At 37.8% G+C, this 15,521-nt stretch overlaps 1 protein-coding gene across 3 annotated transcripts in view; it reads left to right on the top strand.

Annotated features, from left to right (window-relative positions):
• Nucleotides 1-15,521, top strand: part of LOC133300687 (piezo-type mechanosensitive ion channel homolog) — a 71,399-nt gene that overhangs the window by 15,851 nt on the left and 40,027 nt on the right. For all 3 annotated transcript variants that reach the window (XM_061500258.1, XM_061500257.1, XM_061500259.1), the window contains 4 exons: nucleotides 993-1,149; nucleotides 1,262-1,448; nucleotides 8,163-8,278; nucleotides 14,562-14,646. In XM_061500258.1, coding sequence (XP_061356242.1) covers nucleotides 993-1,149; nucleotides 1,262-1,448; nucleotides 8,163-8,278; nucleotides 14,562-14,646 — 545 coding nt within the window. The remainder of the gene's footprint in view (nucleotides 1-992; nucleotides 1,150-1,261; nucleotides 1,449-8,162; nucleotides 8,279-14,561; nucleotides 14,647-15,521) is intronic.

The following is a 15,521-nucleotide window of genomic DNA, read 5'->3' as shown; positions in this document are numbered from 1 at the left end:
TAAACTGTATCCAATGTGGGTGCAAGTCATATATTTATATACAGTAAACTAGGTTCTCAAATGCTCTATAAAAAAGAAGTCTTCAAAGAGACCATTTACATCTAGATCCTTTTTAATAGTTTCTCTAAGTGTTTTCCTCAATCTTCCTCTACCTTGGATTATTGGGCTATTATTTATTTGATCAACTATCCTTATCGAGGCTTCTATTGGTCTTCTTTTTACATGGCCAAACCATCTTAGGTGCTATTTTACTTTCCTCAATAGGTGTGACTCATACTTTCTCTCTAACACATCCATTCCTTATTCTTTCTTGTATGATGAGCACTCATGCAAGGCAACATTCTTAACTTTGCAACACTTAGTTTATGCTCTTGTTGGCATTTTACTATGGTAAATTCATTACCATAAAGCATGACTAGTCATATGGCTTTGTAATAAAATTTTCTTTTAAGGTTGAGAGGCATCTTTTGATCACAAATAATGCGAGAAGCATTCGTCCATTTCATCCACCCAATTTGAATCATATGATTTACATCTCCCGTTATTCCTCCATCATTTTCTATTATAGATCCAAGATACTTAAATTATGTGAGTTGTGGTATGGTATGATCTCTAATTTTCACCTCCAAGCCACTGCTAGTGCAAATCCTGTTGAACTTGCGCTCCTTATACTATCTTTACTTTTAGCTAAACAAAAATCATGTGATTCCAAAGCTTTTCTCCACAATAGTTTATCATTTAGTGTCATTATGCAGTTGTATTATCAATACATAATCGTGGATACAAAATTAGCTATTTAAGAGTTGGGCCATTATTTTGTACACTGTTTATTAGCTTTTCATTATATATCTATTCCTTATGTTTCTCTGTACCCTTTTAACCCTTATTCTATTTTCTCAACAGTGTGTTTATTTACAGCTGTCATTGTTTTGTTCTGACACCTCCAGCTTGATGCAACTAATGTCATTCTTTTATCTGTTTGTGTATTGAAGGTTCTCATCTTCGGGTGGCGTCTCTCTTGTTGTTGCCTGCTATTCAGCTAGTTGTTGGAATTAGCCGTCCTTCTTGGGCCTCACTACCTTTTTTCATTGGTAGCTGTGTTGGTCTAGTGGATTGGTCTTTAACAAGCAACTTTCTTGGGCTTTTCAGGTGTTTTTTTATAGATGTTTCCTTTATGCTCTTTCCGTCTTTCATCATATCCTCGGGTGTTATTTGACATTCTTTTGGTGTTCTTTGGGTTTATGTGTATGTGGTTCTAAAGGTGGTGGAGGCTTCTTCAACTGTATGCAGGTTTTAATATGTTTCTGCTTTACATGTATCAACTTCCTGTGGAACTTCCAAGTATGATTCAATGGATGGCGGATTTAATTGGTCTTTACAAAATATCTGCGAATTCTGAGTTGCCCAAAATTTGTTCCAGCTTTTCGCTCATATTTTACTATATAATGGTATGTATTTGTTTTATAAATTTTTGTTTCATACTGAATATAGTTGGAAAAGACTAGTTAAGTACATTACGTGCTTTCACATTTTAATATTTAGGTAATGCAAGTCCACTAGTAAGCCTAAAATGTAGAATGGGCCAAAGATTGAAAAATTGTGTATGTAATTGAGATTTCTTATGCAACTTTTCTACTTTTGTGGTCTTATATTTCTTATTTTGCGCATTGTTGGCTTTTGATGACTGTTAAGGTTTTTTGGTTCCATTTGATTCCTCACTTTAACTAATTAAAACTGGTGGAGATGATAAGGTGCAGATGGGACATGTTACTTGTAATGCAAATTCAATATTTCCAACTAGGGAATTTCTTGTGATTGGGACATTGCATTAAGGGAGGCTTAGGTATGTAATAGTAGTGGATGTGGTTTGGATGTGCGAATATCATAAAAAATTCTTGAATTGCATCCCAACATGAAGCTACTTAAGGTTGAGGAAATTGTGTGTCTAGAACGACTAGTTTACCACACAATGATTGTATTTATAATAACAAGAGATATGGGGTTGGACTAACTAATAATGATTGTATTTACTTGACGTTGGACTAACTAACACACACACATACACTTTAACACTTTCCTTCGAGCTGATGCGTATATATCGTCGGCTCCAAACTCGTTACAAATATAGTCAGCTTGATGACCTCTAAGAGCCTCAGTGAAAATATCTGCAAGCTGATCTGTTGAGATATATAAAACCATTAATGTAGTCTCACCCAACAACTTAAGCTTTTGGGTTGAATTGATTCTTTACATGATCATTGAAATTAACGTATGCTGTCTCGATTTTTCCTGACTGAATTTTCTCTCGAATAAAATGACAATCAATTTTGATATGCTTAATCCTCTTATGAAAGACCGGATTTGAAGATATGTGCAACGCTGCCTAATTGTCACAAATCAATTTCATTGGTCGTTGTTCGTAGAGACTTAGTTATTTGATCAATTGCTTTAACTAGATAAACTCGTAGGCTGCAGTTCCCATTGCTTGATACTGAGCTTCTGCACTTAATTTGACTATCACAGTTTTCGTCTTACTCTTTCTTTCAAGAAATAAAATTTCCCCCAAGTAGGACACAATACAATAGCCTAAGGTGGAATGCCTATAAGAAGGAAAGCCTGCCCAATCAGCAATATGAGTGGCCACAAACAACAACATGCCCCTTATATTTATATAATAAGCTTTTCCTAGTGCTTCTTTGATGTATTAGAGAATCCTGACAATTGCGTCCCTATGAAAATCACAAAGAGAATAAAGAAATTGACTGGTCACACTAACTACGAAAGAAATAATTGGTCTTATTGCATTAAGATAATTCAACTTTTTTTGACCAGTCCAAGTAGAAGCTTGACATTAGGATCCATGAGTGTATCGATAGGTTTGCACCCTAACATGCCAATTTCCTCTAGAATATCCAAGGAATACTTCCTCTAAAATATGGAGAAAAATTGAGATGCGGTGTCTAGATTGTGCCACCTCAATGCCTAAGAAATATTAAAGTTTGCCAAGATGTTTGGTCTGAAATTGATTAAACAAGTACTGTTTCAATTGTTCAATACGAACTCGATCGTTGCCAGTGATGAATGTCGTCTAAATAGACCTGGAGATAAATGCACTGATTAAGAGAAGTATATCAATAGAAAACAGAGTAATTAACTTTGCTACTAGCTAAGCCAAAGCTTGAACAACTGAATTGAAATGGCTAAACCAAGCTCGGGGTGATTGCTTTAAGCCATATAAGGAATTGCGAAGTTTGCACACCAACCTGACTCCCCTTGAGTAACAAATCTAGATGGTTGCTCCATGTAAACTTCTTGTAAATCACCATATAAGAAAGCATTTTTAATATCGAGGTGAAAAATGGGTTTGTAATGAACGACATCAAGGGCAAGAAATATGTGTACGGAGCCCATCTTGGCAATAGGAGATAAGGTATCTGCATAAGCAAGTCTGAAAATTTGAGTGTATCCCTTGGCCACTATGCAGGATTTGAGGTGATCAGTAGTGTCTTCTAGACTGACTTTAGCAGTGAACACCAACAACATCCAATAACAGATTTCCCTGGAGAAGTAGAAACAAGATCCAATGTGTTATTTGAATGTAGAGCAGTCATTTCAGCAATCATCTCTTGAGGCCAACCTGGATGTGAAAGTGTAAAGAATCTTGAGATACACCACCCCAAAAGCTAGCTCAAAGGGTGGGAGTGCCCAAGGTCTTATAAACTCCATATTAGTTGCACATACAACCAATGTGGGATTATATATCTCAACACGCCCCCTCACACGAGAGTCCATTGGGCTTGAAGAGTGGACAATGCAACAGGTCCAGTCTACCTGTGCTAAGAAACTCCACAAGAGAAAGTGGGGGGTGGCGAGGCTCTGATACCATGTTAAGAACCTTGGGATACACCACCCCAAAAGCTAGTTCAAAGGGTGGGAGTGCCCAAGGCCTTATAAACTCCACATTAGTTGCACATACAACCAATGTGGGACTATATATCTCAACACGCCTCCTCACACGAGAGCCCTTTGGGCTTGAAGCGTGGACAATGCAACAGGCCCAGCCTACCTGTGCTAAGGAACACCACAAGAGAAAGTGGGGAGCGGCGAGGCTCTGATACCACGTAAAGAATCTTGGGATACACCACCCCAAAAGCTAGCTCAAAGGGTGGGAGTGCCCAAGGTCTTATAAACTCCACATTAGTTGCACATACAAACAATGTGGGACTATATATCTCAACAGAAAGTGCTTCACATGTGAACTTAGGAATAGAGACAAAAGAAATACTCGAAGCAAATGTAAAATGTTGTAAAGAAAGTCGATCATAACTCAAAAAAGCATAAAAGTAATAAGGATTGCGAGTTGAACGAGTATCTTTATGGAGGACAATGGGTAGACTATTTGACACAAGAGCCGGGGTAAAGGGAGTGATTAGTGGAGACAACGAGTCAACATGAACATCTTCTAAGGTGGGGCTGGCACCTGTGTGTGGTTGAGGGCATAGCCAGAGAACCAAACACACCTGTGGACAAAGAATCAAAAAAAGGAATGAGATGGATAATGTCAACCTTAGAGCCCTGTGTGGCTGAAGAAGAGAAAGGTAGTTGATCAAAAAAGGTATAATGTCAGAGGTTCAGAGAGTAGCAACGATATTCTTTCTATAGACATGAATAACCAAGAAAGAGGCACTTGAAGGCTTTAGCTGTGAGTTTGTCTGTCCTTGGAGTGAGATTGTGAACAAAACACATGCAACTGAAAACAAGAGGAGGCATCAAATATACAGGAGCATCAGGGACCAACATATGATGAGAAACTTCATTGTCTAACACAGAGGAAGGTATGCTATTTATAAGATAACATGATATAAGAATATCATCCCCCCATAGTGAAGAGGAACATTAATATGCATAAGTAGAGTTCTGGCTATTTCAACTAGGTGTCGGTTTCTGTGTTCAGCTACGCCATTTTGTTTCGGAGTACGAGAACAAGTAGTCCGATATAAGGTACCTTGTTTAGTCAAGAATCCTTGCAAATCAGAGGCCATATATTCTCGCGCATTGTCACTACCCAAAACACGAATATTGGTTCCAATTGGATACGAACTTCAGTACATAACTTTTGATAAATGGTGAACAATTTAGAAACCCAGGTGCAGTGAGAGTAATCATTAATAAAGGTCACAAAATATTGGAATCCCATATTGGACCTGACTCGACTTGGACACCCTAATATCTAAATGAACAAGAGAGAAGGGAACCTATGACCTTTTGTTGTCACGATTAGCAAAGGAAGAATGCGTGTGTTTTCCTTATTGACATGACTCACAATTCAAAGAATGTAAACGAGACAAATGAGGGACCGTCTTTTGGAGTTTGGATAGACGTGGATGTCTAAGACGAGTGTGAATGGGGTTAGGAGAATCTATCATGGTACATGGAACTAGGCACAAGAAGATGGTAAAGGCCGCACGTCTCACTACCAACTCCAGTCATCCTCCCCGTACTCGGATCCTTCACAAGAATAAATTTTGCATTATAGATAATGGAACATTGAAGAGAACGAATGAGTTGACTGACAAATATTAGGTTAAAGGGGCAACCAGGAGCATAAAGAATCGAGGTTAAAGGTAAAGAGGGACATGGTTGTGCTTGTCCAAATTTGGGAACGTTTGTCTTGGTGTTACCCACAAGAGTGACCAGAGGTAAATTGTCTAAATAGTTAAGATCTTTATTACCACAAAGATGATTGGAAGCACCAGAGTCAATTATTCACGATCTAGGAGATTATTGAGAGATGCAAACAATAGGATTACTGTTTCGTGATGAGGCCTTAGAATGAAGAAAAACATCACAGTTTGCACATGGAATAACCACAGTGAGAGCAAAGGATGTTGGCTCTGTGCGAGCAAGAGCAACAAAGGTAGGTTTATGATGTTTCTCCCTATTATGTTGCTCAATATGTCCATATTTATGATAAAAAGAACGAGTTCTTCTACGACCACAACCACTTTTGTGTGAGAGAAGTTTGTGGTCTCCTATTGTAATGGGTTACAAATTTGGGAAGATGGGTTAAAACGGACCTGCAAAATGGAAAAAAAGGGTGAAAAAGTACAAAAAAAGAAAGTGGATGCCTTAAATGGTGGACCCACGGCCGGAGCTGGATGAATCTGGAATGAGGAGGCGGTTGTGGCCTTGTTTATGAAAGAACAGAAGGAAGTGATGTGTGGACGCGCAAAAGTGCGTTGTGGTAGAATCTTTCTCTAGCTTGTGAGTGCGAGGAAGGGGGCTGCTGATAAGACCTAGATAGACGTGGTCGCTAGAAGAAGATTTTGATTGTGTGGTCTTCAGCGGTGGGAATGGCGGCTAGGTTTGCCCGTACAGTGATCAGATGGTCGCTATTGTTGGTGGAGCGAGTCAAGGGTTAATGGCGATCTGCTAGTAGGATGCTCGGCGGCGACGACTTGTTGGTAAGATGCTCAAGAAGGAATTAGGGTTTTGCAAAAGCTTAAGGTTTTGCGGAAGCAGGGTTTTTTAGACCATGAGATCTGATACCAACTTAAGGTTGAGGAAATTGTGTGTCTAGAACAACCACACGAGGGTTGAATTTATAATAATAAGATATGAGTTTGGGCCCTATTTACATGATGTGGAACTAACACTACTTAATATGTATACATTCTAACAAAACTGATACAATTTTCATTTGGACAAATTTAATAGACTCAACATGAAATCTGAAGATTTGCTAACAGTAGCCAAATTTTTTGAACATGGTGTAGTTGCTTATCATACATTTTGAAACATCACTAGCCTAGCCTTCATGTAAATGGAACTCAAAGATTACTGTGCGTAAAGACTGAATGGATCTCTATTTTTTAGGAGTATTTTTGGTAATTTACGGACTATTGGTATATGATTCATGAGCAGCATTGGGTTCATTTAATTGGATATAGGCATATGGTTTGGATTTGGGGATATTGATAATTGGTCTAGTTTGATGCTCAAATTGATTGGGGTGAGATTGTAGAGAACTTAAGAAATATTGGAATTATCTTGTGATTTGTCAAGTATGCTTTATTTCCTGCCAAATGTATAAGAATTGAGGGGAAACCTCTGTGCAGATGAGGTGCCTGTATAGATACATCCTCCTCCAAAGCTAAACGTTAACTTTGTTTGAAGGTAGGGAATACTAGTACTTTATAGATCTTTTATGGTGTAAGGTTCTGGGTTGCTCAAAGCATATGGCTTTCAATGACAAGGCTAGGTTAGTTTTGAAACTGGAATGCCTTGGTTTGCTTGACTCTACCCGCCTTTTTGTGATTTCTGGATGGTAGGATTTTGATTCTAGAATTCTCTGGAGTGTATTCTTGTCAATCCTATTTCTGGTTCCTCATTCATTCTCTAAAAGAAACAGCCTCCTTCACACTAACCCCCTACGGAAGTTTGAGGTTCCTTCTAAGTTGAATTTCATTTGGACTGCAGTTCTGAACATGATTAGTACAAATGATTTTCTGCAGGTTTGAATACCCACCCTTTGTCCTAATGTTTGTGTTATGTGTTTTTCTGATTCTTAGACTAGCAGAAGTTGAAAAGCGTGTAAATATTGTAATAGGTTACTTAGTTATGAGGGATGAAGTCCCACATTGTATTTTTTTAACGAGTAATTGTTATAGTCTGTCTATGTAATAGAATCTCTGCTGTACTGTTCAGACACGCGGATTGCATCACATGTCTCTCGTTTAACTCATTATTCAACAGTAGCCATTTATATTTAGTTACATTGTCCAACTGCAAATATTTGTGGTTCAGACTTTTTAAGGTGGTCAGCTAATAGCCATATTAAAGGGGTTTCTTTAAGAGATTGGCAAGTTTTGCTCACATGATTACTCTCTTTTATTGTTTTGGTAGACAACAGGACATCATATCACTTCTTTCATCAAATGAAACAACTGTCATCCAGTACAATAGGAACGGTGCTTCTAAAAGATATCCATTTTTCTTTCAACATGGAGAACAACAAAATATCTATTTTATACAAAATAAAATGATATATGACCATTAAGTTCTTTTTCCGTCATTATTTATATGTTCACTTTTGCACTTGGCTTTTCTTGTGTCTTACGCTATTTTGTCTTATAATTATTCCTTTCTTTCTTGTGATGCAGCTGTCTTTCATCAAATCTGATTTGGAGGAGATGGGTTTTATTATTTCCAGGACAGATTGTAGCTTGACTGAGCAACTTCTTCCCTCTAATCATTCGTTTTTCATCCGTGAATCAAGGTAATCAAACGAAAATCTACTTTTCTGATTTGATTTGTGTCATACCTTTCCATGATATTTTCAGTTACTTATAAATTTTGTTGAAATTATATGAATTTAGACAAGGAAGTAAGAGAAGAAAGAATAACATGAAATTGGTGTTGATTTGATGTGTTATGATGTGATACAAATTACAAATCACTAGTCCCTATATATATTAATATTAGACTCCAAATCCCCAATTAAATAAGAAAATAAATCATGAAATATAAAGAAATAAGGAAACTATTCCTAAGAGATTATGTAAGATACTCTTAACTATTCTAGCTTACAATCAAGATATTATGAGGTATTCTTCATTTATTCTAACACTTCACCTCAAGCTAAATTTTACTATGCTCTAAGCTTGTTACAAATTGTACGGGGCTTTGGGAGGCAACCTGTTTGTGGTCTGTGTCCTATTCCGACAAGTTAGGGTGTCACAGCCACACCCATAAGCTCCAAGTCAAACAATGAAGACTGTTTGCAGAACCATGTAATGAAGGCACTTAGGGTTGTCCAACAATAAATGCTAGTAAGCTTGAAGTCCAATAATGAAGGCTTCATGCAAAACTGTGCATTGAAAGAACTTAGGGTTCAACAATGAAGGCTGATTGAAAAATTGTGTAATGAAGTTACTCAGGGCCTAGCAATGAAGACTGGTTGCAGAATTGTGCGGTGAAAGAAATTAGGGTCCAACAATGAAGGTTGGTGGATCATGAATGAAGGTTGATGGCGAGAAGGCACTTAGTGTCCAGCAATGGAAGTTGGTGGATCAATAATAAAGGCTAACGACAATAGAAAAGTGTCTCCTAGATCAGGTGGCAAATGACGACAAGCCTACAGGATCTGTACAACCTGAACGAAGTCTGTCAGATCCGATGGTTTGTGGATTTGGTTAGAAAATTTCTCAATCGCCAGAAAAGTTAACAGCAAGGCAGGACTTCTAGGCGATGTTGGGATGCGAAGAGGAGAAAATGACCTATGTGCTGTGGGCACAACAATTTTGGAAATATTTGCCGCTGGGCAGTCCGCACAAACATGTTACTTAAGATTGGATAATTGTGTGTCTAATACGAGCACACAATATATTAACAAGTACAAAAACTAATCTATCGTATGCACGATGTGGGACTATTCTATTATATACACTATACTACTTTAACATACTATTCTAACACTCCCCCTCAAGCTGGTGCGTATATATTGTGAGCACCTGACTTGTTACAAATGTATTCAACCCGAGTACCTATAAGAGTTTTAATGAAGACATCCGCAAATTGATCCTTGGAGTTGACAAATGCCGTTTTGATTTCTCCTGACTGAATCTTTTCTCGAATGAAGTGACAATCGATCTCTATATGCTTGGTTCTCTCATGAAAAATAGGATTAGATGATATATGAAGCGCAACTTGATTGTTACAAATGGGTGTCGTGGGCTGTTTCTATTCACAAAGATGGAGCTCCCGAATCAACTGCTTTAATCAGATTAGTTCGCAGGTGGTAGTTCCCATTGCATGATACTCGGCCTCTGCACTGGATCGGGCAACAACAGTTTGTTTATTACTCTTCCAAGAAATCAAATTTCCTCCAAAGACGACACAATAACCTGAAGTAGACCGTCTATCCGAAGGTGATCCTACCCTATCGGCATCTGAATAACCACAAATTTTTGTATGTCCCTGATCTGAATATAATAAGCTTTTCCTTGGTGCTCTTTTAATGTACAAGAGGATCCTCACAGCAGCATCCTAATGAGAATCACAAGGGGAGTCAAGGAGCTGACTAGCCACACTAACAACAAAAGAGATGTCTGGCCTAGTCACAGTGAGATAATTGCCAATCAACCTCCGATAACGTCTAGGATCAGATAATGGCTCCCCCTGTCCGGACAATAAGTTGATATTATGATCCATGTGTATATCAATTGCCTTACACCCCAACATACTAGTCTCCTCTAAGATATTTAAGGCATATTTCCTTTGACAAATGGAAATGCCCTATCTAGATTGTGCCACCTCAATCCCTAAGAAGTAAGGAAGCTTACCAAGATCTTTTGTTTGAAATTGAACGAACAAATATTGTTTTAATTGGTCAATCCCAGCTTGATCACTTGCAGTGAGAGTGATGTCATTGGCATAGACTAACAGATAGATGCACTTATTAGGAGATGAGAACCTATAAAACACAGAATGATCAACCTCACTACGGATTAAGCCAAAAGCCTGAACGATAGAATTGAAACGGCTGAACCACGCTTGAGGCCATATAAGGACATACGAATTCTACACACCATTCCAGACTTCCCCTGAGCAACAAAGCCAGGTGGTTGCATCATGTAAACCTCTTCCTGTAAATCACCATGAAGAAAAGCATTTTTAATGTCCAGTTGAAGGAGTGGCCAGTGACGAATAGTAGCGAGGGCAAGAAACATGTGGACAGATGCCATCTTAGCGACAGGAGAGGACGTGTCACTATAGTCAAGGCCAAAAATCTGAGTAAAGCCCTTGGTGACTAAGCACGTCTTGAGACGGTCAACATGGCCATTTGGTCCAACCTTGACAATAAAGATACACCGACAACCAACAATAGACTTCCCTGGAGGAGCAGGAACAAGATCCCAAGTGGCATTGGAATGAAGAGCAGTCATTTCATCAAGCATCACTTGACGACACCCTAGATGGGAAAGTGCTTCACCTGTGATCTTAGGAATCGAAACAGAAGAAAGACTAGAAACAAAGGTGAAATGAGGAATAGAAAGACAATCATAGCTCAAAAAGGTATAAAGAGGATAAGGGTTACGAGTAGTACGTATACCTTTTGTTTGGCCAATGGACAGAGCCTCTGGTGAAGGATCTGGAGAGGAAGAGTTGACAAGAGAAGGCGATGAGTCAGCCAAGGTCAAGTCCACAGGAGGCACAGTCTGTCGACGCTGATAGGTGAGAAAAGGGTGGTCCTCAGGGATGGAAGCAAGAGGTCGCTCCTCTGGGATTGAGTCACCTGCAGCTGGTAAAGACAAGTCAAGATAAGGTACAAGAAGAACCTGATCAACCTGTGACAACTGAGATGGGATAGAATGAAAGGTTGTTGATCAAGAAAAGTGACATAAGTAGAAACAATATAACGCTTAAGATCAGGAGAATAACAACGATAACCCTTTTGAAGACGAGAATAACCAAGAAAAATACATTTAAAGGCTTTAGATGTTAACTTGTTCTTACCGGGAGTGAGATCATGAACAAAACAAGTATAACCAAAGACATGTAGGGATAGAGGATAGAGAGGAGCATCTGGAAACAATAGGTTATGGGGAATGTCATTGTTAAGCACAGAGGAAGGCATGCGGTTGATGAGAAAACAAGAGGTGTGTACTGTATCTGCCCCGAAGTGTAGAGGAACATGCATGTGAATAAGAAGAGTCCAGACAGTTTCAATGAGATGTTTGTTTTTACGTTCGACCATCCCATTTTGTTGTGGAGTGTGAGGATAAGTAGTCTGGTGTAAAGTATCTTATGTGGCCAAGAAATTAGAAAAGTTAAAGGAAACATATTCCTTAACATTATCAGTACATAAAATACGAATAGAGGTACCAAATTGAGTATGAACCTCAGCAGAGAACTTTTTATAAATGGAGAATAACTTAGAACGATTTTTCATTAAATAAACCCAGGTACATCGAGAATAATCATAAAAAAACGTAACAAAATACCGAAAGCCTAAAACAGACAAAGTACGACTTGAACCCCAAATATCTGAATGAATAAGAGAGAAATGAGCATCGACTTGTTTATTGACTCGATTGACAAAGGAGGAGCGTGTGTGCTTCCCTTGCTGACATGACAGACAATCTAAAGACTGAAGCCCAATAAAAGAGGAACCTTCTTTTGCAATTTTGAAAGACTTGGATGACTGAGGCGACTGTGAATAAGTTGTGAAGATTCTATGAAAGAGCAGGCCACTGAAAGACGAGGCACAACCAAATAGTAAAGACCCCGTGACTCATGGCCTACTCCAATGGTCTTCCCCGTACCTGAATCCTGCACAGAAACATAATGGTTAAAGAAGGTAATAGTGCAAGTAAGGGAGTGGATCAATTTACTATCAGAAATTTAGTTATAAGGGATGCCAGGAATGTAATACACAGATGTCAAGGTCAAAAAAGAGGTTGGACGAGCTTGTCCAATACCACGAACAGGGGCTTTAGTGCCATTAGCAAGAGTAAAGGAAGGTAAATAATCAGAATAAGTAAGACATGTAAAAGGTTGCTTATTACCAGAGAGGTGATCGGTAGCACCTGAGTCAAATATTTAAGGATCAAGTGATGTAGAATGAGAAACATAAGCAACACGATTACCAGTATCTGGAGTATAAGGTTGAGACTGAGGAGAAGCCTTCACGCGAAGAGTCTGGAGTGCTGCATAGTCTGCAGGAGAGAAAGAGAGACTGAACCAGATGAAGTAGTAACTGATTGAGCTATATTCTCAGCATGAGAGGGTTGCAAGTGAGGATACTTCGTGTAACAACGCTCCTCATACTTCGTGTGAACAAGAGATGATTCTGCCATTATGAATGAAATAAAAACTTGTAGAACAAAGCCAATAGAATCAAACCGATAGCCAAACACAAAGAAACACGCGCCAAGCAAGAGACCCACGAAGAACCAAGAGTAGATTTGGAAGGAGGAGACAAACCGAGCAATTCTGTTCTGGAACGACTAAAAAAAAGACGCCGGAACATTTTTTTTTCTTTCTTCCTAGCAATGAACAGTACTCCGACGACGCGAACAATGTTTCTGGCACGTGAACAGTAATCGGTGTGAACATTACCTTGGATGAACAGTAACCACGTGAACAGTACCGGCGATGAACAATAAGTTTGACAGTTGCAGAAACAAGCCGGAGGATGCACGACGTAGAGGAAGGAGAGAACACCTAAGCAACGGACTTAGGGTTTTGGCGGAAGTGAAAGTTCCCAGAATAAAGAGTTGTGATACCAACTTAAGATTGGATAATTGTGTGTCTAATACGAGCTCACAAGGAATATATATATTAACAAGTACAAAAACTAATCTATCATATACAAGATGTGGGATTATTCTATTATATATGCTATACTACTTTAACATACTATTCTAACATTGTTTAGGGTTTGTTGAGAGAGACGAGAAGAAAAGAATAATGGAGATAATCACATTGTTGTAATAGAGTTTTAGATATTAAGAAACTTGAAAACAAAATAATGATGGGACAGGTGACGGAGGATGCCACCAATCTCATACCATGTTGAAATTATAGGGAAGATAGGGGGAAGAAAAGAGAGATGAAGAGTGAATAACCTGAAATTGGTATTGATTTGTTGTATTATGATGTGTTACAAACTACAAAGCATTAATCCTTATTTATTAGACTTCAAATCCTAATCAAATAAGTAAATACATCATGAAGTATAACGAAATACAGATTTTTTACTAAGAGATATGTAAAGAATCAATTGAACTCAAAAGTTTAAATTGTTCGGTGAAGGTCACATTAATGATTTTATATTAAATTTCTCTAACATGCCCCTTCACATAAGAGCTCATTGGGCTTGAATGGTGGGTAGTGCATAGGCTCACCTACTTGTGCTTAAAGACTTCACAATATTATTTTTTTATTAATAGAATAAGGAGATGACGAGGATCGAACTCGTAACCACTGAATCATAGAGGCTCTAATATAATGTTTAACAACCAATTCAGCCCAACAACTTAAGATTTGTTGTAAATAGAGTAGTTTAGTGTGAGGGACTAAGTTTCGCATCATGCATATCTCTTTGTAATTAAGTTACATAATAGTGCCTCCGCTGTGTCATTGAAAACATATATTTTAGTATATGCCTCTCAGGTCCTTATATTTAACTAGATCATTTAAGATACTCTAAACTATTCTAAGATACAATTAAGATATTGTCAAATACTTTTCATATACTATAATAATGTTCAATATATTATTCTATCTTATTCACTTCGCGAGGAATTAGCCAAAATCTGTTGTACTGTATACGCATTAGTAGTAAACTTAAGCTTAGTGCACTGAATCATATACTACAAGATATGATTCTATTGTTTTAAGTATTCTATAATCCGTACGGGGATTGTTCAACTCATTATTTGGTTGAATCACATTCTCGATTGCTGTTAGAAGTTCTTCAATATTATGTTACAATTTTGCTTATTTATTTGAAATGTGGCTTTCAATCCTTCTGAGTGTGTTAATTAAACGTGCAGATCTGGCGTGAGGCACACAAATGTTTTACTCAGAGGAGCTGTTTTTCGGACTTTTAGTATCAACTTTTTCACGTATGGCTTCCCGGTATATATTTCTGAAACATATTATAATATGCTTTCTGTGAACAATGACATATGATCATAGAGCTATGACTCTATTTGTTATAGTCCTTCCTTCATTAGTGTCCATTTATAATATGTTTTAGAATTTCTTTTCATAAGGTATCTTGGTAATATTTTGATTATAAGCTATTTTGAACACAAAATAAGCTAATTCAAATGCATACTAATCGAATAGAATATGAAACTCTGAGCAAGCACATGTTTAATTTATTACTTTTCGTGGATAATTGCAATCTGCAATTGAGGACTTCCTAGAAAATATTTACGGATTTAGGCGCAATTAACTTGATGAGTTGTTGATTAAGTGTTGTAGTAGTCTGATACGTACCAAAACCCAATTCCAAAACAAAGTACGCAGAAATGGTATTAAAAAAGTTGAATCCTAAACCAGATCCAACAAGCTCATTACAATAGTCTTTTAAGAAAGGAAAAATTACAATAGTACAGGAATAGAAAGATACAGAAATGAAAGATGATGAAGAAACATAGCCAAAGCAAATTAAAGAGTGCTCTGAATCTCTCCCAAGTTCCAAAATAGTCCCAAATCCCACCCTGCCTTTCCATTCTTTTCCTTCTTCTATTTATACTAATCGTTTGTGTGTTCCACGTGGGACTCCCCTTCTTTGCCTCTAACTTAATTTCCCTTTTAGAATATTCTCCTTCTAACTGCCTTGGTGAATCAGCATGAGTTCCTTGAGTGACTGATCCTCTACATTTTTTTTCTAGAATACACCTTAAGAGATGGTATCCTAACCTAGTCTCATCCCATATAAATCTCACATTCTCTACCATATAATATTCTCTGTAATTTATTGTAATTATTGTAAAATTCTATTG

This window comes from Gastrolobium bilobum, unplaced genomic scaffold (assembly GCF_033153095.1).
Source record: "Gastrolobium bilobum isolate Gb01-03AN ecotype WA unplaced genomic scaffold, APGP_CSIRO_Gbil_v1 utg5539, whole genome shotgun sequence".
In the NCBI taxonomy this organism is placed as follows: Eukaryota; Viridiplantae; Streptophyta; class Magnoliopsida; order Fabales; family Fabaceae; genus Gastrolobium; species Gastrolobium bilobum.
Note: the sequence above shows the minus strand (reverse complement) of the source record. Positions and strands in the feature narration are given on the sequence as shown.